Source organism: Prionailurus bengalensis, chromosome B1, assembly GCF_016509475.1.
Source record: "Prionailurus bengalensis isolate Pbe53 chromosome B1, Fcat_Pben_1.1_paternal_pri, whole genome shotgun sequence".
In the NCBI taxonomy this organism is placed as follows: Eukaryota; Metazoa; Chordata; class Mammalia; order Carnivora; family Felidae; genus Prionailurus; species Prionailurus bengalensis.
In genome coordinates, this window is record NC_057344.1 from 128,072,623 (window position 1) to 128,097,911 (window position 25,289).

At 34.8% G+C, this 25,289-nt stretch overlaps 1 protein-coding gene across 1 annotated transcript in view; it reads right to left on the reverse strand.

Moving 5' to 3' along the window:
* GRID2 (glutamate ionotropic receptor delta type subunit 2) overlaps nt 1-25,289 on the reverse strand; it is a 1,450,102-nt gene that overhangs the window by 106,645 nt on the left and 1,318,168 nt on the right. Inside the window, exon 14 of the mRNA XM_043572183.1 lies at nt 10,101-10,267. Within this exon, the coding sequence (XP_043428118.1) occupies nt 10,101-10,267 (167 nt within the window). The remainder of the gene's footprint in view (nt 1-10,100; nt 10,268-25,289) is intronic.

The following is a 25,289-nucleotide window of genomic DNA, read 5'->3' on the forward strand; positions in this document are numbered from 1 at the left end:
GAAACAGAAAAAAATCACTGACTAATCAGCTACTTCATTTTTTCTCTTTTGCCAAAGTTCCATAAATTCAAAATTCTAGGTTTAAAATAAATGTTTTAAAAGGGACAGCTCTGAAATAGGAATAGTATATTATTTTATGGCTTCCAAAGGCTAATCTTTATTTAATAAATGCATATAATATGAGAAGAGACAATAATTTCCTTTAACACTTTATTAGTTAAAGTATGTTGTTATTTTAAATGAAAACGCATGTACAAATGTATATTATTATTTTATTCTACTTTAGTCTCTATTTGACAGTGAATCTTTCATGCCCTCTCTCGCTTTTGTTTTGCATCCCCTGAAACATTTTTCTTTCTTACTTTGTATAAACATGACCATCTAAATTATCTTGTTTTCTTGATCCAGAACAGAAAATGTGGATGTGATGTAACCAGTTGGTTTCAGTGGTGTGTGTGAATGTATTTTGTAAAATTTATTTACTTTTTTATTTTTAAAAACAGTACCTGATGTGTGAGACAGAAGACTACCACTAGGGATATGTAAATGTAATTTGAGCAACTGTAGAATGAAAGTCTGTAAGCTGGAAGGCTGTTTAAAATAAATATGCACTGGGTAGTGACTTACATTTTTAAAAAATAATCTAGAAATCGTTTTCCAGTTGATTTTACCCAGAGGTGAAACTGAGCTGATGCAACACTTGCAATAAATGGTCGAAAAAGAAAAATAAGAGTTGGAAGGAGAACATAAGAGAAAGCTGTTGTGACCACTTGAACCTGCACATTGTCTCCCTTTCAGATTCCTGGATTATATGCACTCCTCTGATTGCCACCAAGTCCTCTCTACCCCTCTTCAAACGATACCTTTTTTTCTAATCTTTTCTCCTCAATCTGAGAATATTCTCCCCACTTCACAGCTGGAATACTACAAAAGTCTTGTAAATGGCTTTTCTCAATTAAGCTTTGTCTTGTTTAACCCAACACCTTGGATTCCTCAAATACTCCTGTGTCCAGATATTCTCCTCAGAGCCTCATGGAGCTGGTGTGGGGTCCTGAGTGAGGACATAAGCCCCAGCCTGGGCTTGAGTCCTAGTTCCATTTGTAATTATTGTGTGACTTTGGTAGGATACTTACCTGAGTCTCAATTTCCTCAAATTTATAAAATGCAAAAAAAAAAAAGTAATAAATGCCCAATTTACAGAGTTGTGGTAAATACTACATGAGACACATCAAATGTTTAGCACATACGTATTTCATAAATAGCAGCTATCTTCAGTACTCTGGTGTAGCACACTTTCTGTTAGCTTCTCTGCTTCTATTCACCTGTCACTATCCTCTTCAGCCAAATTATTCCTCCTCATTGTCTTTCAACACACGGTGACTTTTTCGTTTTGATACTTTCCTCATGTTTTCCTGAGTATCTCACCTAGACTTGTCCCCGTATCCAAATTCTACTTATCCTTGAAGCTTTCTAGCTCAAGTCTAGTAAAATAGCTCTATTCTACTCAGCAATGATCTCCTTTTCTCTAAAATTTTTCAACATTATCCATACCAGTGTAATGTATAAATTCATATTGCTAAATATTTACACATGTATCTTGATAATGTCACTCCTACTCTCAGAGCCCAGAGACTGTATATATTATGTATACCCAAAGGGAAAACAATTCTTTAACTTCTGGTTATAAGTGTCTATGTGAGAGCTCCTTCCAACCTTCTGAGTGCAAAGGTTAATTTTGGAATTGCTAGCTGGGCAATCAGATTTTTTCTCTTCCTGAAAAGGGAACAAAGTGGTTTAAGAGTACCTCATTCTTATTGGTGAATAAAAGGATTAGGGCTCTAAGCTTTCAAGTTAAAGGAATATTTCCTACCTTCCTTGTGGGAATGAAAGTATATAAGTTCTTAATAGCAGGGAGCTAGAAAGAAAGGTGGACATGTGCTGTGTTTATTTTCTTTTTTCTTCTAAGTTTTTATTACTCATTATATGAATAATTGGAGAAAGCCAGAAAGAAAAAAAATTATTATGGTAACAGAAAATAGAAGACTTTTCCTTCCTTCCTCCCTCCCTCCCTTCCTCCCTCTTTTCCTTCCTTCCTTTCTTCCTTCTCTCCTTCCTCCCTCTTTCTTTCTTTCTTTCTTTCTTTCTCTTTTTCTTTCTTTCTTTCTTTCTTTCTTTCTTTCTTTCTTTTTTTCTTTCTTTCTTTCTTTATCTTTCTTTCTTTCCTAACAAACACAAAGAATAGGTATTTAATTTATTAGAATATAAATAAATGGGGTAATCTTTGATCAAAAAGTTAGGTAGATCTTTTGTTCATTCATCAAATATTTGTTAAATGATTACTCTATGCTTGCACAAAGGTAGCCACTAGAGATGTAGAGACATATGCCTGAACTCAAGGGGCTTACCAACATGAGGCAGGACCCAAGAAGTAAACTGTAAGAAATATTAAGACAGAAAAAGATCTAATGTGGTTTTTCTGAATCCAAACAGCAATCAGACAAGGAAAAGAAAAAAGAAGCATTCAAATTGGTAAAGCAAAGTAAAACTGTCACTTTTGGCAGATGACACAATACTACATGTTGAAACCCTAAAGATTCCACTAAAAGGGTGCCTGGGTGGCTCAGTCAGTTAATTCAGCTCAGGCCATGATCTCATAGCTTGTGAGTTCGAGCCGTACGTTGGGCTCTGTGCTGCTGGCCTACCTTGGATTCTGTGTCTCCCTCTCTTCTGGCCCTCCCTGGTTCACACACTCTCTCTCTCTCTCTTAAAAATAAATATAAACATCATAAAAAATAAAAAAAAAAGATTACACTAAAAAACTAATAGAACTAATAAATGCATTCTGAAGATACAAAATCACCATACACAAATATTTTGCATTTTTGTACACTAATAATGAACTAGCAAAAAGAAAAATTGAGGCAATAATTTCATATGCAATTGCATCAAAAAGAATAAAATACTTAGGAATAAATTTAGCCAAGGAGGTGAAAGACTTATACTCTGAAAACTATAAGAAACTGATGAAACAAACTGAAGATGGCACAAATGGAAAGATATAGCACATACATATATTGGAAAATTAATATTGTTAAAATGTTCACACTACCCAAAACAGTGTACAGATTTGATGCAATCTCCCAAAATGCCAATAGCATTTTTCACAAAACAAATAATCCTATAACTTATAAGGAATCACAAAAGACCCCAAACAGCCAAAGCACTCTTGAGAAAGAACAAGGTTGGAGGTATCACACTCCCAGATTTCAAACTATACTACATATCTTTAGTAAGCAAAATAATATGGTGCTGGCACAAAAATAGACACACAGGGCAATGGAACATAACAGAGGGCCCAGAAATAAACCTATGCATGTATGGTTAATAAATCTACAACAATAGGGGAAAGAATATACAATGGGGAAAAGATAATGTCTTCAATAAATAGTGCTGGAAAAACTGGACAGCTACATGCAAAACAATGAAACGCAACCACTTTCTCATACCATATACAAACATGAACCCAAATAATGAAAAACCTAAATGTAAGACATGAAACCATAAAAATCCTAAAAGAAAAACATAGTCAGTAAACTCTTGGGTAATCAGTCTTAGCAATTTTTTGGTTGTTTGTTTGTTTTTGGATCTGTCTCCTCAAGCAAGGGCAACAAGAGTAAAAACAAACAAACCTGGAACTACATTAAACTAAAAAGCCTTCCAATGAAGGAAAAACAAAACAACATGGCTACTTACTAAATGGGAAAAGATATTTGCAAATGATATACCTGATAAGGGTATTCGAAATATATAAAGAACCCATACAACTGAGCACTAAATAATTTGATTAAAAAATGGGAAGAGGACCTGAACGGACATTATTTAAAAGAAGACATACAAATGGCCAACAGACATGACAAGATGCTCAACATCACTCATCAGCAGGTAAATGTAAATCAAAACCACAATGAAATAGCACTTCATACCTGTCAGAGTGGCTAGTATCAAAATGTCAAGAAACAACAAATGCTAGTAAGGATGTAGAGAAAGCACTGTTGGTGGGAATGTAAACTTGTTCAGCCACTGTGGAAAACAGTATGGAGGTTTCTCAAAAAATTAAAAATAGAAATACCCTACAACCCAGCCATTCCACTTGTGGGTATTTCACCAAAGCAAAGAAAAACATTAAATTCAAAAAGACATATGCACCCCTATGTTCACTGCAGCATTATTTAAAATATCCAAGGTGTAGAAGAAGCCTAAGTGGTCATTGATAGATGGATAAAGACGATGGGATGGATATATATATATATATATATATATTGGAATATTACTCAGCCATAAAAAAGAATGGAATCTTGCCATTTGTGACAACATGCATAGACTTAGAGGCTATTATACAAAGGGAAGTAAGTTGGACAGAGAAAGACAAAAGCCATATGCTATCACTTACATGTGGAATCTAAAAAAAATAAAACAAATAAGACAAAACAGAAATAGACTCATAAATAAAAAGAATGAACTGGTGATTGCCAGAGGGGATGTGGGTGGAATGATGGGTGAAACAGGTAAAGGGGATGAAAGGTACAAACTTTTAGTTATAAAATAAATAAGTTATTGGGATGGAAAGTGTAGCAAAGGGCATATAGTCAATAATATTGTAATAACATTGTATGGTGACAGGTGGTAACTATGCTTACTGTGGTGAGCATTTTATAATGCACATAAATGTAGAATCATTTTTAGTACATCTGAAACTAATATAATATCGTATGTCAATTACACTATACTTCAGTTCAAAAAAATTATGCCTGGCTTATTCAGGCTATTCTGGAAATTAGGGCCCTGGTAAAAACAAAAACAAAAACAAAGTGAAGCACAGATATTCTAACAGTTAACAATGCAAAGGGAAGAAACAACAACAAAAAAGAGGCTATATTCAAGAAAATTAAAAGTAATTAAACAAATAAAAGTGGTCATTTATGGACCAAAAATGGAAGTATGTCATGTGTCAAGGATTATGATTAATGCTATTCTTTTTTTTTTTTTTTCAACGTTTATTTATTTTTGGGACAGAGAGAGACAGAGCATGAACGGGGGAGGGTCAGAGAGAGAGGGAGACACAGAATCGGAAACAGGCTCCAGGCTCTGAGCCATCAGCCCAGAGCCTGACGCGGGGCTCGAACTCCCGGACCGCGAGATCGTGACCTGGCTGAAGTCGGACGCTTAACCAACTGCGCCACCCAGGTGCCCCTGATTAATGCTATTCTGTGCCCCCAAGAGGGAGAGGAAGGCGGGCAGAGAGAGAAAGGGCAATCTGTATTTATTTAAAACACAGATTGTTAAACGTCTATGACAATTTTTGGAGCCATACTGTTTCGATTTGAATCTCAGCTCTCATACTCAATGGCTTTGTGAACTAGGACAAATTATGTTACCTCATTATGTCTCAGCTTCTGTGTCTATAAATTAAGGATAATACTAGTACTTACCTCACAGATTGCTACATTTTGCCAACTACATTTTGCTACTCAAAATTTGGCACATGTAAACATAATATAGTATTATTTTTATATGCTTTTAGAAGAAAGTTGAGGGAAGATAGGGTGCATGATGATGAGAAAACTGGACATGGAATTAGGGTTCTTGAAAATTTTCTAGCTTTATTGCTTTTTGTGATTCTGAGTAAGTAATTTACCCCTTTGAACTAGTTCCATCGTTGATAAAAAGGGAACTACCGATTATTCCGTTTGTAAAAATTCTGAAATTCTGTGACTAGATTGAAATATTATTTATGCATCTGTACCGATATCATGAATCCAACAAAATCATTCTCCATACAATTTGAAATATGTCCTTGTTTTTGTGTGACTAGGTGGTTCATTCCTAAAGTTTAGAGATAGAAGCCAATAGGCAAAAAAGGGACTTTTTTTTATTGATGAAGTATAACATTAAACTTATGAATTAATTACTCCTTGGTATCCGCTAAGATTTGAGAACAGAGATGAGCTCATACTAAATGCTCAATAAATATTTTTAAATCATTTTTTAGTCTTATGAATGGTTAAGATTCTGAAATCAACACTGGAGTTTATTTTATTAAAAGAATAATAATATCACTGAAAAATTCAGCTCTCTTCTACTCTTAAATGTTTTTAATGTAACAGCTTTTGACTAAATAATTTTTGTATACAAAGACCTATTACAAGACAAAGGCCACATAGGCATTTGATGAAATGGTGTCAGAGAATTCACTGCAAACATCACTCACCCACTAGAACTCTGGCCTATCTGATGAGATTGGATAAATACTTCAGCTTCTGCTGCCAAGTTACCTATTATTTGTGCAGTCAAGGAAACAAAACTCCTCAATCTGATTCTATGATTATATATACTGTAGCATTTACTGGTCCTAAACAGTCATTCCTGAGTGTGTCTACAATCATACAATTGTAAAGTGAGTAGATCCCTATAGCCTGTGTTTCTGATGCTTAACCTAACATTTGCCAAAGCTCAGGCCATCCATTCAGCACATTCACTTGTAGTATAATAGTTGTGCACTAATATGCAAACATACAATAAGCAAATGAGCATTTCATATGATTGTTTTGAAGTGTCATTAAAGTATAGAAGCATATAAGATTCTTGGCAGATAGTGCACAATATATGTAGTTACTATATCAATATATAATATTTATTAGATATTAATATTTATTACATATTTGAATACTTTGGTATCTTATAAGTCATGGTATAGGTGTATAGATACCTGAAAAGAAATTAGCATTTACTTCATATAAAAATCACCCTGAATGCTATCATTTTCATTGAAAATAATTATAGTAGCAATCAGTGATCTAGAATAATCAAGAGCCCAGGATAAGTTGATGTATTAAAGTTCTTTATAATAATTTCTACGGTGTACTACAATGATTAAATTTTATGGTCTATAATTTTTTAAATCAGTTAATAAAAAAGAGGTATCTTTTCCCTAATGGCCACAGCACAAGAGAATGAATGCACATATTTTCTGAATTCAGGGAGGGAGTTAGGGTAATAGATTCATGTGGCACATGTGTATAAAAGGATGCATTGGCACATCAACAGTCGCCAGATCATGTTTCTTTCCTAGATCTCTCTTCTTTCAGATGTCCAGGAAACCAGGATACATAGGTCATTATTTAGGAGCTCCACAGAAAGGGACAATTTAAATTGCCAACATCCATAATGCAAATCAAAGGAAAAATAATGCTCAATGCTTAGTATTGTTTTTCAGCAGTTCACTGGATTGTATTTTCTCAGAATTAAAAATCTCTCTTAGGTAAAGCGCCACAGGGATAATAAGAAATGGAACACTTAGTGTGATTTATTAACTATTTCTTTAGTTGCCATGTTTGTGTATTGATTTTATTGGCTTCTTCTTTTGCATAAAAGACCCAGAAATCAGTTCGGGAAACAAAAAGAAAAGCCCAATTAGCTACAACTATGGAATAAATAATCCTTTTCTCAACTACATGGTTCATGGTAAGTATCCATTAGACTTTTCATAAACCCCGGCATCTCCTTCATTCTATTACGCTTTCCATCCTCACTTCTAAATTAGTAAAAACAAAGGTGTGCCTCTTTGCTTAGAAGTATCTCTTCTAGGGGCACCTGGGTGGCTCAGTTTGTTGAGCGTGTGACTTTAGCTCAGGTCATGATCTCACAGCTCGTGAGTCACAGCCCCGTGTCAGGCTCTGTGCTGATAGCTTGGAGGCTGGAGTCTGCTTGGGTTTCTGTATCTCCCTCTCACTCTGCCCCAACCCACTCACATTCTGTCTCTGTCTCTCTAAAAAATAAATAAACATTATTTTTTTTTAAAGTATCTCTTCTATTTGCTCCTTCCTCCTCATTCTCCATTGCCCAGTTATGAACTATGCCTTCCTTGTCTCATGCTTCCAGGTTTGCTCTAGTTTTGTCAATCCTAATCCATCCTTCAGCTCAAAACTAGATTAACCCTGCCTTACATACCCCTGCTTCATTTTCCCCCCGGGCTCTAGAATGGGCTATAGGTTTTCACAGCTGCTTGTGGTCTACAATACGACTTCCAAACTTCGAATTTCCTTTCAAATTAACTTGCTGCCCTTGTTGCTTCTCAACATATTCTCCTCTCTCCTACTTCTACCCTGTTGTCTTCATCATTTCTCCAAGAATTATCTATGTTTTCCTTTCAGCTTAACTATTCTCTACTAATCCTTCAAGGTCAAATTCAGAGCTCACCTTTTCTGGAGAACTTCCATTCATGTTTCCTTTGATTAACTCTTCATTCTGTATAGTATTCAATTCTTTCAATATCTCAGCTACACAACTTAGTGCAATATAAAGATGCAATACTGATACTGTATATATGTAAATGTCAGCACACAGTTCTAGAAATGTCTCTATTGTTCATTGTTTCATGTGCATGGGCCATGAATCTCCAACTAGACTGACAGTGTCTTCCAGGTAAGATCTCTACAGCATAACTGATTTTCAGTTTGTTCCCCTTAGAATCTACTCATCAACAAAGGTGTTTTAACTGATTAATCATTTTTTACACATAAGTACTTTACCTCCTAATTTATTCTTATTTCATTTTTGTCATTTTGATGTTTTCAGAGCCATAAGGGGCCACTGGTAGGTTGTATGTTTGGTCATAATTATTTACTTATTTCTTCCCTTTATGTGAAGTACAGTTCCCCACCCCCATCGATTCTGGGCTTGGCCATGAGACTCTTTTTCTTGAGTGGTTTGTGGCAGATGTGGTATATGCCACAACCAATTCAAAAGCACAAGCAGCACTGCAGGTTTCTGGCAGCCCCTTCTGCAACTTCTCATTGCTGTGAAAACAGGTTGTCCCAGATAGGGCCACGTTTCCAACCTGGCCCTGGAATGAGAAGTTGCCCTGCAGCCCGCTGCAGACCTTCACCCAATCACAGCCTTATGTTTCATGAATACAAAAAGTCACTGGTACTCTGGGGCTTGTTTATTACACAGAAAAGCTGTCTAACACAGACCTTGGAATTTGTCAAACTTCCTCTTCTGTAGATAAGGAGAGAGGCCTAGATTTTTTGTCAGCTGATGGGAGAGTTTGGACATCAATTCTGGACTCCTGACTTAATTTTGTTTTTGTTTTTGTTTTTTTTTAATGAAAATACCTAGCTTTTTGTTATCCTAAAATCTGGAGGACTGCAACCCAAATAGTTTGAAATTTGGGGCCATAGTACTACCTGGTACTGCCCTCTTGGTCTGGCATTGGTTTTTAGAAAATAGGTAGCAAAATATCTAGAAAATAAACAAAATGCAGTATCAATGTCAAATGAAATATACTTCTACCCAAAAGCTACTGCAATCTCTTAGGTCCACACTTGTTTGATAGTAGATAGAATGAAATGCAGTGATCTTTGGGAGTGCCTCTCAGGCCCAGGTCTTTCAATACACACTGTTAATCTAAAAATACACATTTCAAAATCTTTTCTTTTAAAAAAAATTTATAAAAGAAAACTTGAATTTGAGGATGAATATAATTTCTTAATTTACCATCTCCTTAATTCCGTGACAAAGTCTCATATACTTTGATGCCAAGTGAGGGAGTCTAAAATTCTTATTCTTTTCCTTTGTGAAATTCAGATGGAAAGATCCTATCATTATGTGCTTCAGTACATCAGACTGGTCCTAAGTACATTTAACTTTGTCCTGAAGTTTATTTTGTGGTTTAGTATTCATAGGAATGAATTCATTTTGCTACAACACTTAGTCCTTAAAAATTCAGAGACTAAACTGCTAATTAAGTTCTAAAAAAATTATTAACATACTGCTTTCTTTTGCATATCAATTTTTAAAGAGTAAAACCAGTCATATGCAGCAATATTTCTCCCTTTTTATGGAAAAAATAATACATCAGTACATGCTTTAGGAAATGAATGTGTCATTTAATAACATTTATAACTACCTTTTATTATTGTTGTTTATTATGCTTTTCCAAACAAAGAAAACACAATGTAGTAAAACTAAATGGGTAATCAAGTAGATTTTCTTTTTCTATTTTTTTGTCTCTCCTTATTTGGACCACACACAAATCTTACCTTTGTGAAAAAACATCCCTGTAAGGACTGCCATGTTGCAATGCAATTCCATATCCCCGATCAGCAACGGTGTTTCCAATAGTGTAAAATGAACAATCTGGGTCATTGATAGCCACATATTCCAATACAGCTGCATCCCATACAAACGCATAATTTCCATATTTTACCTGTGAAAATATGGAGAATAAAAGCAGAAAATAGGATTTAAGTTTGGAATTTTAAGTTATACAGACAAGGTAAAAAATATTACATTTGTGTATATTTAGTTGTATAAAAACCTGGTAGGACCTATATTTCTACATACATATTCTGAATGAGAATTTGGCTTTTGGCTAATTTAAAGCTCTGTTCTCTTGGAAATGAGATAAAGTTAGAATGTTGTTTATGTTTCCAGGCAACATAGCTTATAGTAGTAAATCTCATCTGGACTGGGAAAACAATAAATATATGAAAAGAAGCCATGTCTTTGAGCTTCTCTGAGTACAGTAATTCTTGTAATTGGACTTGTCTCTTTGGGGACCTGGAAGTTACACTTTTTTAGTTATTACGAGAGATATTGGCTTCTAACACGAGGTTATTAGGCTTCTAAGCCAGGTAGGTTTTTCTACTCACCCGATATAGGTATTGTCTCCTTGCATGTGATCTATATTCTATCTTTTTAAATGTTTTTTATTTTATTTTTGAGAGAGAGAGAAAGACAGAGTGTGAGTTGAGTAGGACAGAGAGAGAGGGAGACACAGAATGCAAAGCAGTCTCCAGGCTCAGAGCTGTCAGCGCAGAGCCTGATGTGGGGCTCCCACTCAGGAACCCTGAGATCATGACCTGAGCCAAAGTCCAAGGCTTAACCCACTGAGTCACCCAGGTGCCCCTGCATGTGACCTATATTCTAAATGAATGTTGTAAGTCAAACTCTCACTGAAGAAAAATAATTAACACTACCCTGCTGGCAAGACATATTTCCTATCTTATGTTATTCTAAGTTATCTGTTGCCAAGTGTGGTCTATGGAAATTTTGCAGCTGGACTTAAATGAAACCCTTTTGTTGGGCATTGAAATGAGGAAAGAATAATTATACAATCTTCCCTCTCATCATTTAGGGAACATAACTTGATCCTGGGTTGTTTACAACACCTTTTAGTGATTATCTTTTATGTATAAGTGTGACTTTTCCCCTAAATTACAAATTTATCAAAAATAAAAGGCAACCTTAATAAAATTAATTTAAAAATTATGTATAAATATAGAATTTAATTAAGTCACAAAATAAATAGAACTAATAATTAAATCAAATATTCAGCTAGTTTGTTTGTTTAGAAAGCAATTTCTTGGTAAATCTGACTAGGGAAAAAGAAAACTTTTACATATAAATACAGATAGAGGAAGTGGTATCAGCAACATGAAGGAATAGGAGGTCTTCTCATAGAAACAACAATTTGGCAGCCATCCATGAACAAAGTACCTTTGTGGGAGCTTTGGGATCCTTGTTGTGTAACTGTGGCAGAATCTAAGACTGAATAATACTTTCAGGAGACAGGGCTGTTCTCAGTGATTGGCTAACCAACTGTTGTCCTGTCTACATTCCTGAAAGCAGCCTATCCCCTTGAGGACTTAACTCCAGTGCTACAAAGGTAGAAGACAAAGATGCCCATTCTCACCACTTCTATTCAACATAGTACTAGAAGTCTTAGCCAAAGCAATTATACAGGAAAAAGAAATAAAAATATCCAAACCAGAAAGGAAGAAGTCAAAATATCTCTGTTTGCAGATGATAAGATCATATATGTAGAAAATCTTAAAGACTAAACAAAAAAAGCTGCTAGAACTAATAAAGCAATGCAGTAAAGTTGCAGAATACAAAATCAGCATGCAAAAATCAGTGGCATTTCTATACACAAACAATGAACTCTCTGAAAAAGATATTAAGAAACAATGACATTTATAATAGCAATGAGAATAACAGAATAGTTAGGAAGAAATGTAACCAAAGAAGTAAAATATTTATATGCTGAAAGTTACAAAACAGTGAGGAAGGAAATTAAAGAAGACATAGATTAATGGGAAGAAATCTTGTGTTTGTGTATTAGAAGAATTAACATTGTTAAAATGCCCATACTACCCAAAGTGATCTACAGATTTAATGCAATCCCTATGAAAACTCCAACGGCATTCTTTTTTTTTCCAATGGAATTATTTACAGGAATAGAAAAAACAATCCTAAAATTGACATGTAACCACAAAGACCCCAAATAGTTAAAGCAATCTTGAGCAAGAAGAACAAAGCTGGAGGCATCATGCTTTCTGATTTCAAAATATGTTACAAAGCTATAGTAATCAAAACAATATGATAGTGGCATTAAAACAATTAGATCAATGGAACAGAACAGAAATTTCAGAAATAAATCTATACATTTACAATCAATTGATGGTCTATAAGAGTTCCAAGAACATCCAATGAGGAAAGGATAGTCTGTTCAATAACTGGTGATAGGAAAATTGGATAGTCACATGTAGAAGAATGAAATTGGACCTCTATCTCACACCATATATAAAAATCAACACAAAATGGATTAAAAACTTAAATGTAAGACCTAAAACTTAAAACTCATAGAAGGAAACATAGGAAGAAAGTGTCTTAACAGTAACCTGGGCAGTGATTTTTGGATATGAGACAACCAAAAGCCAGGCAACAAATGCAAAATTAGATGATTGAGATTGTATCAAATTAGAAAGCTTCTGTATATATAATGAAATAATTGAGTGACAAAAGCAAGCTACAGAATAGAACAAAATATTTGCAAACCACATATCTGATAAGGGATTCATATCCAAAATACATAAGGAACTCCTACAACTCAAAAATGGCAAAAAAAAAATAATAACCTGATTAAAAGATGGGAAAAGGACATTTCTCAAAAGAAGATATATGAAAGGCCAAAAGATATATGAAAATGTGCTCAACATCATTGGTCATCAGGTCATCAGGAAAATTCAAATAAAAACCACAATGAAATATCATCTCAAACCTGTTAGAATGTCTATTACCAAAAAGAAATAAGATAACAAGTACTGGTGAGGATGTGGACAAAAGGGAATTCTTGTACACTGTTGGTGGGAATGTAAATTGGTACAGATATTATAGAGGTTCTTCCCCAGACTAAAAGTAGAACTATAATATAATCCAACAATCTCAATTCTGGTTATTTATCTAAAGGAAATGAAACCAGTGTCTCAAAGAGATATCTGCACTTCCATGTTCATTGCAATATTATACACAATAGCCAAGATATAACAAGAACCTAAATGTCTGTCAAGAGAGGAATGGATAAAAAATATACAATGAAATATTATTCACCCTTATAAAAGAAGAATACTCTGACATATGTAGCAACATGGATGGACCCAGAGGACATTACGCTATGTAAAATAAGTCAGACACAGAAAGACAAATACTGCATGACCTCATATTTATTTAGAATCTAAAATAGTTGAATTTACAGAAGCACAGAGTAGAATGGTGGTTGCCAGAGGTTGGGGGTGGGAGATAGGGAAAATGAAGAGATATTGGCAAAAGGACACAAGTTCCAGCTATGCAAGATCAGTAAGTTCTGGAGGTTTAATGTATAGCATGGTGACTATAGTACAGAACCTGGTGAGTGCATGGTGAATATAGTTTATTGTGTACTTGAAATTTACTAAAAGGATAATTCTTAACTATTCTTATGACAAGCAAAAATAAAGGCAATGATTTGAGGTGATGGCTATGTTATAGCTTTATTGTGGTGATCACTTTACAATGCATATATGTATCAAAACATTAAGTTGTACACATCAAATATATAGTACAGCTTTGTGGTCAACTATACCTCAATAAAGCAAAAAAAAATACAGATAGTTAAAAACTGGAAATGAAATAAGTTATTTATATGGAGTAAACAATAGTATGCAGTATTCTACAGGAATAAAATTAAAATATCGATAACTTTGATAATTTCCTGGGAAAAGAGAAATTATCAAATTTTCTCAAAAGTAGTAATTTTACTAGCACAGAGAAAGAGCTAAATAAAGTTGATACTAAAATATGAGAAACAGCCATAAATTTGAGTGTTTTTTTCTCCCTAAAATATCAGCAAAATGATTTTAATGGTATAATAAAATAATAATGTATTATTAAACAGGAAAAAGTAACACTGATTCAGTATTTGGAAGGTTACTAGGATAATGTATCTTACAAATGAGGCTTTATCAAATTTTTAAATGATCTTTAAAAGACACCAAAAGACATTTGACCAAATTGAAAACCATTATCATTTATCTACATTCCTACCTACCTAATAAAGTAAGAACAGAAAGATTCTTGCTTAACAAGGCATAGAATAACTACTTCAAACTACCCCCAAAATTAACATAGTTGTTATTATTATAGCCTATGAAATAAGTAAGGAAGCAAAAATCTGATCAAGTATCCCAACAAAATTATCATTATTTGATGACATAGTTATGAAACCCATGAGAATCACATGAAAAAATATTAGAAAAATAAAGATTTCAACAGATTGGTTACAAATAAATATACACAAATCAGTTGCTTTTCTATTATTATGTCAATTAAGAGAGAAGACATAATTTTAGTAAAAATATCCTTTTACAGTAAATATAAATGCCTAGGAATAAATTTAACAACAAATGAAAAGGGACTATATAAAGAAAACTTCAGCACTTGATTGAAATAGACTTGAACTTGTTTCTAGATAAGACATAACATATTCCAAAAAGAATAGACATATAATTGCGAAATAAATGCCGATTTTACTCAGTATTTTTGATATTTAATGAAATCTAAATAAAATGTCAAAAGAATGTCTTAGGACTAATTAAAATCTTTGCATATTTACTTGGAAGAAATCAGATGAGAATAACAAAGAAATTAAAAAAAAATTTTTAACGTTTATTCATTTTTGAGAGAGAGAGACAGAGACAGAGAGACAGAGTGTGAGGGCAGGGAGGGGCAGGGAGAGAGAGGGTGACACAGAATCTGAAGCAGTCCAGGTCTGAGCTGTCAGCACAGAGCCTGACACATGGCTTGAAACCCATGAACTGTGAGATCATGATCTGAGTTGATGTCGGATGATTAACCTACTGAGCCACCCAGGCGCCCCACAAAGAAATTTTGAAAATAAAAAGTGATTGGAGGGACACCTGAGTGGCTCAGTTGGTTAAGCATGAACTCTTGATTTTGGCTCAGGTCATGATCTCACGGTTTGTGAGACTGAGCCTTGTGTTGGGTTCGGCACTGACAGTGTCGAGCTTGCTTGGGATTCCCTCTCTCCCTCTCTGCCTCTCTCCCCTGCACTCTCTCTCTCTCCTCTTTCTCTCTCAAAATAAATAAATAAACTTAAAAAAATGATTGGAGACTTAGAAAATCAAGTAGTAAAATATGTAATAAAGTTTAAAGATAAAATAGCATGGGATTTGTTTGAGAATAAAAAATCAGTGGAATAGACAAAAAACATACAAAACTAATAAAAGTACGTAAATATTATATACAGACTGTATTACAAAGGTCATAATTCAAATCAGTGTGGAAATATGAAATATTTTTAAAATGGTAGCGAAACAGGTGATTATTTCAAAAAGGTCAATATTAGAGTACTATGTAACACCAAAATAAAAATAAATTACTATAGTATAACAAACTAATTATAATGAAAAAAGAATTTAAGTTAAAAAAAAGCCCACAAAGCTAGAAAACATTTAAGAATATATTTTTCTTATATTGGAAAAATGAAATATCTAAATAGAAAAGGAATAAAATATAAGTAAATATTTGATACATTTAATTACTGCATTTTTAATATATTTGCTTAGACCAAGTCAACATTAGATATTTAATATAAAGTGTTTCATGAAATATGGTCTAAAACCTATAGGCCTATTTACTGTGCTCAGTGAATACTTACCACCTTTTGTTGGGGTGAACCCCAACCAAACTATGAGATGATGAAATAGAGATAAAAATTCTTTCCTTGAAAAAATTATTCATTGCAATAATTCAATTCAATTTAATTCAATCTTGACAATTTAAATTTAAATTAAAAAAAATTTTAAATGTTTATTTTTGAAAGAGAGACAGATCGCAAGCAGGGGAAGGGCAGAGAGAGACAGAGACAGAGAATCCAAAGCAGGCTTCAGGCTCTGAGCTGTCAGCACAGAGCCTGATGTGGGGCTCAAACTCACAAACTGTGGGATCATGACCTGAGCCAAAGTCAGACGCTTAACCGACTAAGCCACCCAGCCAGCCCTAAATACACTTTTTTAAATGAAAAATGAGTAATATAATCAGGAAAGGTTTTATATACATGAGGTTTGATGTACTTATAAAAACTAACTGATTCTTGGAGTGTTGGTATGAGAAAGGGGGGAATACTTGGTTAGATTTCCTCTACACTGATTATTCATATCTTCAGTCTTATACCATATATACTCACAGGCAGGATTATACTCATGTCCCACAGCCCTTCCTCCCCTTTTCTGATCTTTTGCAAAAATAATTTTCCCTCTACTCTTTGGAGTTCTTAGGTGAGACCCCTGTAATAAAAGACAGATGAACAAGAGGAAAACAAAAAGAAGTTTATCAACATGTCATACCTCATGTATACATGAGAGATACTCTGGGAAAAATGAGTCCCTCAAAAAGGTGATTTTAGAATTCAACTATCTAAACTGGAAAGGAGAGGGGGGAAGCAAGCTTTTTATGAGAGAGTAATATTTATGAAAGGTGAATGGTCTTTTGTAGAATAGATGAGAAGTGTGATCTTTTATGACAAAGTTTGTCTAGATATGGTGTTCACTTCTAGTTACTTCTCCTGTGATGTGAGTCATTCCCTGTTGATGAAATCCCAGGGAGGGGATTTATGACACTTGAGTTCTTTTCTGAGAATTTATCTTTAGGTAAATAAGGGTTGTTTAGAGAAAGCTTCTCCCTGCGTTTGCTGTTTTTCAAGTGCTTACAGCTCAAAATCATCAATATACTAAGGTAGTATATTTTGGGGTGGCATATTCTGTTACCTTTAATTACCAACTTTCATATCTACTTTTATCTTACTAGGTCTAAACATACAAGTAACAGAGATAGCAGTGACCCTGAAGCCTCCTCTAACAAGCTACTTTGATTTCTGCTTTTCTGTTCTCGCAAACAGCCACTCTGGCCTCAAGGATTTCCTTGCACTTCTTTATAACTCTCAAGGGACCTCCCCAGTTGGGGACATATTGCTTTGCTATTAGAAAAGTGTTCTAGCATGGCTGTTACTGCTTTGTGAACTGTAAAGCTCGAATTAAATGTATATTAACATTATCATTGCCATATATACGTGTTTCTAATAATTCTAATGTTGCAAAGCATCATGAATTCATTTTTAAAGAGAACCATTAAAACAGTATGGTTATAGCCTATAGCAATACCAGTGAAATGTTGTATAGTAAACCAAACCATTTTAGCTTTTAAAAATATCCTTTTTTTTCATCTACTAAAACATAAAATCATTGTCCTTTGGATAGTTTTTTACCACTAGGTTAAAGCTGTCTAGAAAATATGCATCAACAAAACCTAAAGTCACTGTTCAACAGGATAAAAATGGAAGGTTTGAAAATTTTCAGTCCATCTGACTAGGTGATGGGATATTACTTAAAAATTTCAACTAGTCTTGGGGTGCCTGGGTGGCTCAGTCAGCTGAGTGTCTGACTTGGGCTCAGGTCATGATCTCATGATTCATGAGCTCAAACCCCACATTGGGCTCTGTGCTGACAGCTCAGAGCCTGGAGTCTCCTTCAGTTTCTGTAACTCCCTATCTCTATGCCCCTCCCCCACTCACACTCTGTCTCTCTCTCAAAAATAAACATTAAAAAAATCTAAAACAATTTCAACTAGTCTTTGCTCTTGAAGTCATATTTCGATAAGCAGCTACATTGTAGGCCATTGACTTATTTACCAGCGGATTCCATGCCAAGTGAGTGCTCATACAAGTTTAAACAGAGGGCAAAAGTGCATCCAGAAGATTTATGTCATCAAATTCCAGGCCCCATTTATGCTACAGGGAAAAGAAGCCAAAATGGCATCTACCTCCAATATTGTCAATCTCTGGTCCCTAAAATAGAGATACCAGAATGCTGTGGGGATTAATGGAAGGTGGTAGCTGCTAATGCTCAACACCTGTGTCCTTATAGTGGAGCTGAGATACCAATAGTCTTGATGGATTTCTCATTGTTGAGATGAAACAAGGCTTAATTTCATTTCCATAGTATGATTAAAGTAATATTTCTTTGAATCCCACTTTACTCATAATCATTATGCATTAACTTGAAGATTTTGAAGGGATCTGTAAGAAATACAAAGGTAAGACTTGGGCTCTTGCCTTCAAGCTGCTTACAACTCAGTAGTGGAGATAAGTCAAGTACTACTTGTAACACAAAGCTTATGATGGTATGTACCATAAACAAAGCTTAAAATGTTCAAGTGATTTAAAGAAAGGGAAATTGACTTTCACTGAGGTAATCCGGGCAGCCTGCTTAAATATTCTGGTAACTGAATTTGTTGTACAAGAAAACCCCAAATATTTAAGTTCCTTATGTTTAGTGCCTGATTAAACACAGATACTCTTTGGAAACCAGTTTTTGTTCATGCACACTTTTTGAACGTTCTAGTTTTCTGCAATTTTCCATCCATCAGGTGAAGAACTATAAATATTCAATGTTATTTTCTCAAATATTTGCATTTCTTGCCAAGTAAATTGAAGGATGGGAAAAATGTATTTTCAAAACCTGCACCTGTGTTTCTCATCATGTTTTGGATTATGGCATATTTCTTTTCTTCTGTAGAATCCTCTTGTCCTGAATGCCCCAGGTTTGAATCCTCTACTGTGACCTAATGCTAAAAGCACTTTTCTTTTCAATTCATTAGGCAGCCATCTCCTATAATAACTGCAGAAGTCCACACAATAAGCAAATAGACTTTCACTACCAGTTATCCCAATGACTTTGGTTTTAATTGGGAAGCCATATTCTTTCTCACACAAATCTTTAACTGAGAAAATTTCTTAAAAGTGCACTTCAAGGGGCGCCTGGGTGGCGCAGTCGGTTAAGCGTCCGACTTCAGCCAGGTCACAATCTCGCGGTCCGTGAGTTTGAGCCCCGCGTCAGGCTCTGTCTGGGCTGATGGTTCAGAGCCTGGAGCCTGTTTCCGATTCTGTGTCTCCCTCTCTCTCTGCCCCTCCCCGGTTCATGCTCTGTCTCTCTCTGTCCCAAAAATAAATAAACGTTGAAAAAAAAATTAAAAAAAAAAAAAGTGCACTTCAAAATGTATAGCTACAGAGATACATCAATGATAATCTTTTTTTTTTTTTACTAAAAAAATCAATGGGACAATTATGGAAAGATGACATTTAAACCAAAGTGTAAGATGAGATATCCCTTCACTGAAGGGATATCTGTCCTCTGATGTCTTCCTCATTTATAAAGAATTTTTTCCATTCTTAAAAAATGCCCTTTACACACAAGTTTACTTGTTCTTCCCAATACTGCGAGGCAGGTGATATTATGATGCCTAACTCAGATGTGGTAATGGAACTTGTTCTAAGTGTTATCAATGACTAGATTTGAAACTTCAGCTCAAGGTCATCTTTTTTCCACTACACTAAAGATCAGTTTCTGGGAGATACTTGCTATAGGAATTTAAAAATATGTGAGATATGGTAGCTTTTGCCTTCAAGGCAAAGCCTACCTAGTTTGAAAAATAATATTTATACAAATAAAAATAATGCACCATAGTATAAAGCAAGAGCCATGAAAAGAATGCAACTTGTTTAATGCTATATGATCACACTATTAAGATAAATAAAAGTTAAGCTTTTAAAAAACAGCTTTCCTATTACTCAGCCATACAAAAGAATGAAATCTTATCATTTGCGATGACATGGATGGAGCTAGAGAGCATTATGCCAAGTAAAATAAGTCAGTCAGAGAAAGACAAGTATCATATGATTTCATTCATATATGGGATTTAAGAAACAAAACAGATGAACACGGGGAAGAGAAAAAAAGGTAAACCACAAAACAAAATTTTTTTTTAAGTTTATTTACTTACTTTTGAGAGAGAGGGAATGAGTGGGGGAGGGACAGATAGAGAGGGAGAGGGGGATCCCAAGCAGGCTCTTTGATGTGGGATTCATGAGGGGGGCTCGAACTCATGGACTGTGAGATCATGACCTGAGCCCAAATCAAGAGCTGCATGCTTAATTGACTGAGTTACCCAGCACCCAAACAGACTCTTAACCATAGAGAACGAACTGGGCGTTGCTGGGGGGAAGTGGGTAGGAAGATATGTTAAACAGTGATTGGGATTAAGGAGGGCACTTGTGATGAGCACTTGGTCTTGCATGTAAGTGGTGAGTCATGAAATCCTACACCTGAAACTAATATTACAATACTATATGTTAGCTAACTGGAATGTAAATGAAAACTTGAAAGAAAAAAACATAAAAATTCTCAACTACAAAGAATTATTGGGATGAATGAATATCTGGTTTATATGATTTTGGACGATTAAAGCCTGTTGATTTTGTAGTTATTGCTATCTAAGTATTTCAGGTTTTCAGGATTAAAACCAAAGCAGAGCTTTTTAAAATTAAAATAAAGGCTGCAGGATGGAAACTTATTATTTTTCCTCACAAAATAAAAACCAAAAGGCCCGAGAACTGGGAGAAATAAATTCTAGCTTTGCACACCAAGCTAACTTCTTTACAATTTAAACTAATGGTCAGTAGGGGATAAAGTGATTGTGAATTACAGGCGCAAAGAGTTATGATTAACCCAGAATCGATCTACGGTGGTCCTTATAATTCATTGCCCACATAAGTCCTTAAGATGGGATGGCTTTAATATTTATGACATATGGTTCTAGGTGGTGGCCTCTCCCACTTTGAACAAATTAATAATTTAGCATCATTCATCATTTCATCTGAATTTATCTAGCAAAATAAATCATGCCCAAGTCCATATTTTAGTGCTTAAGACTCACTTTTAAAATATATATAGCTTTGTTTACTGCTGCCTTAATTGTTGGCCTACTATATTTTACCTGCTATTATTTTGAAATTTGAATTTGTGCTCCAAGATAGTCATCACAGGGAATAGATTTTCACAAGGAAGATATGAATGTGTTTAAAATAGATATCAGCTATTTAGAAAATATCCTTTTTTAACCTGGAAAAGAAGCAGTGTATTTACTTATAAATTTTATCTTTGCCTCTCTTTTTTGAGGCCATTGGAATACTAATTTTTTCAAGTTTATTAAAGCATTCTGGGAATGTGAAAAACTAAGCACAGCTAACTTTTCCACTGACAACTTTCTCTTGAAACAAATGGCTACTAGGGTCTAGAAGACAGAAGGGTAGTAAGGCCTGGAGTTCTGGATAAATCTGTGTGGGGAAAAGACTAAGAAATCTCTCCTTCAGGCAGGGTGAGTACCTGAGAAAACCAGCAGAACCTCCAGGGAAGGCAATGAAGAAACCAAGTTTGGGGCAATGCTTTTCTCACAATTTGGATTTCAAATCTTCCTGCTCTCTTTCCTTAGATATTTGTCCCCATGAATATGCCTGTTCTGCTGCCTTTATTTAAAAAGATTTTTTTAAATGTTTGTTTATTTTTGAGAGAGAGACAGAGATGGAGCACGAGTAGGGGAGGAGCAGAGATAGAAGGAGACAGAATCCAAAGCAGGCTCCAGGCTCTGAGCTGTCAGCACAGAGCCTAATGTGGGGCTGGAACTCACAAACTGTGAGATCATGACCTGAGCCAAAGTCAGACATCCAACCGACTGAGCCACCCAGGCACCCCTGTTCTGCTGCCTTTAAATTAGTCAGGAAGGAGTTGAATAAGTGGACACAGATCTGCCCTCATGGAGCTGGGACACAGCAGAAGACTGGAGAGTCCCAGCTTCCTCCAGGTTCCTCAGCAGGGAGATTTGTGAATCACTTTCTTCTATACTACTGGTCTATAAGGAGAGTGACATTTCAACTTCTGTAGCAAGATGGACAATCCCTAGAATAATCCAACAATCAGATTTGAGTCCTCATAAACTGATAAAGAAAAAAGACAACCCACAGAGCAAGTGCCACATTTAGAGAGGGGAAGATGAACCTGAGCAAGAAGAACACATTCTGGAACAAGAGCATTGTGGTACTAGTAAGAGTCCAATTTTAAAAGAAAAATAAGCAGGGTATTTAACCAGATTCAATTGTGAGCCTAAAAAGATCTATGTGGCTATAAACTAACAAACAAACCTCAATTTCTCAACCAAAAATTGAACAGATGAATTGAAGGAGAAAATGCTCATTGGTCCTACAGGCTCAAATGGAAGGACTAGGATGACAACTGTCCCAGTTGGCCTGTGATATCCCAGTTGTAGCAATGGAAGCTCTACATCAAGGGGAACTTCTTGTGGGGCTGGGGGGGGGGGAGTACAGGTTTTTGGTAATGATACAGAAGGTTGGGGTACAAAATCCATACCACAGGATAAAAGATAGGGGCTGAAAGTGATGATTTTTGTAGCAGATGGATATGACATGGGTTATTGGGAATTGAGTATGGTGGAAAAGGAAATGAGAAAGCATACAACAGAGACTGTATCTTCCAACTTGGGGATGAGGCAAACCAAAAGTTTTTGTGTCTTCCAAAAGGCACCAATGCTCAGCTGAAGAGAGCAACTGCTGAATTAGTTTGGGCATAGCACAAGAACAAACACACATTATCAGATTGTTCTCCTCATAGCTCTCTGAAATGGGGTAAAGCTAGATTCCCTGATTCTGAGGTTGCAAATAAAATGTGCTGTGGTAAACAAAAGGAGGAAATTTTGATAATAGATCTGCTGAGACTCTGTAGTATAGACTGACTCTTTTGGACTTTACCTGAATGATCATGTTTTCTACAGTAAAGTTAGGAGTCACATAATGTCAACAATAAAAATAATCACCCTAGCTCTTAGGTATTTTGATTTAAACAGTGTAATGTCAAATTGTTTTCCTAATTTCTATGAATACGTTAATAAAACTGCATTAAAAAAAACACAAAACTTGACTGATAATTTGTCCAAATACAAAGACAATCTACAAAGAAATGTAAACTTCATCAAATTTGATTCCATAGCTAAACTTCTTATCAAAGAAAATTAAAAGATCCTACCTGCGAAATATTCTGTATACCATGTATATGACACTGCAAAAAGGGACATGGTTTGCTTACCTGAGATAGTGAAGCTTTCATTATTTAAAATTTTTATCATTTTTTTGTTTTGTCAAAATGTGAGAAGCACTCAGGAGATTTTACTTAATAGAAATGGAAAGAGATGGCTTTCTTAGACATTTGCCTACAAGGTGGCTATTAATTTTTTAAATATAGATGGCCATAAAGTCGCATATTCTAAGTGTGAAACAAGAATGTTCTCTAGTTTGGAAATACATTAAGGATAACAATGAAGAAAAAGATGACCATAAAAGAGAAATTTCTATGCTGCTTTTCCCAAAACTGATGATTTTTTTGAAGAAACCATAGTGTGCTTGGAAAAAGATGAACTGACTACACCTGAGTTGTTCAATTTTATGTGGAGATAATGACAAAAAGCTGCAGAGAAAAAATGACACATTTTTTGAAATAAGATTACTTAATAATAATAATAATAATAGGTCACCAGAAAACAGAGAAGGCAGGTAAAACTATAACTTCTGCACAGCATTGATTTCATATGTTCAAAGTACCTCTGTGCTTTAAAATCATTTTGCCAAGAAACAGGACTCTAACTTAGGATAACATTCAGAATGTTTAAAAGTGGTGGCCATCTCAGGTAGATTTAGTCTATAGATTTGTAGATGCAAAGTTTATGATTGATAAAAAGCTGGTCTTTTATTTTTAATTCTTTTTGTTTATTTATTTTTGAGAGAGAGAGAGAGAGAGAGACAGACCTCAAGCGGGGTAGAGGCAGAGAGAGAGGGAAGCACAGAATCTGAAGCAGGTTCCAGGCTCTGAGCTGTCAGCGCAGAGCCCAACATGGGGCCTGAACCCACAAACTGTGAGACCATGACCTGAGCTGAAGTATGACGCTTAGCTGACTGAACCACCCAGGCACCCCAAAAAGCTGGTCTTTTAAAAGCAAGCTTTTAGAATCAAAGTGTATGGAAGGCCAGAATCCAATCCCTACAAGTTAACACACCTGCTATTGCTGATAATTTTTAATTCCTAAGTATTTCATGCTCAAACATTTTTGTTAACAGCATATTTAGATTGATACCATCCCATTGGGATGACACCAGAATCATTATAATGTGGGTTAGATAAGAGCAGATTTGCAAGTCAAAGTGAATTTTATGTTTAGTTATTTTCGTTTTACCACTCTATAAAAGAAGGATGTGCTAAAGGTTGCAAGCAATTCAGAGAAGTATTTTTGGAAAGGGAAACAGAAAGGGTAAAATCATCATACAGTATCACGTACGGCACTGAAAAAAAATATGCCATTGTTGTTACTTAATATAGTTAATGTTTAATTATATGTTTAAATCTACTTATGCTTAATTAGTATTTTTGTATTTGTTTCCCTTTTGAAAAGTCTTGCCCTTATGTGTCTTAAATATAGTTAAAAATTTAAATCTCTAACACAGAGTTTAAAAAAGAACAAAAATAACTGCTTTACCAGAGGATCAAAAGAAAACTTAGTAAAATATTGTTATATTTTATCACCTATATCATTTGTTTAACTAGTAACTATCAGTTACTACAATTTGACAGTTAACCTAGTTCTATTGTTTTGTTTAAACAAAGTAATTTTTTAAGTAAGAAATGAATAATACAGAATAATATATAGTCCCAAATAAAGGTCTTTTTTCATGTTTTTATGTTGAAGTAATAATACATCTATATAATTATATTATTATATGTTTTTGGTGTGGTGTAGCTGTGTTATGGGTTGTCTAGAAAGTTGGTAAATATATTAATAAACGTTTTTGGCATAATTAGCTGTCTGTTTGTAATAAATGAAATCAAACCTTTTTCTAACTCCTCCCAAAATAATTTCCAGTTGGATTAATAGTTCAAAATAAAATAGTAAAAGCCCTGCAAGAAAAATAGGGGAGCATATGTAATATATGTTAGGAA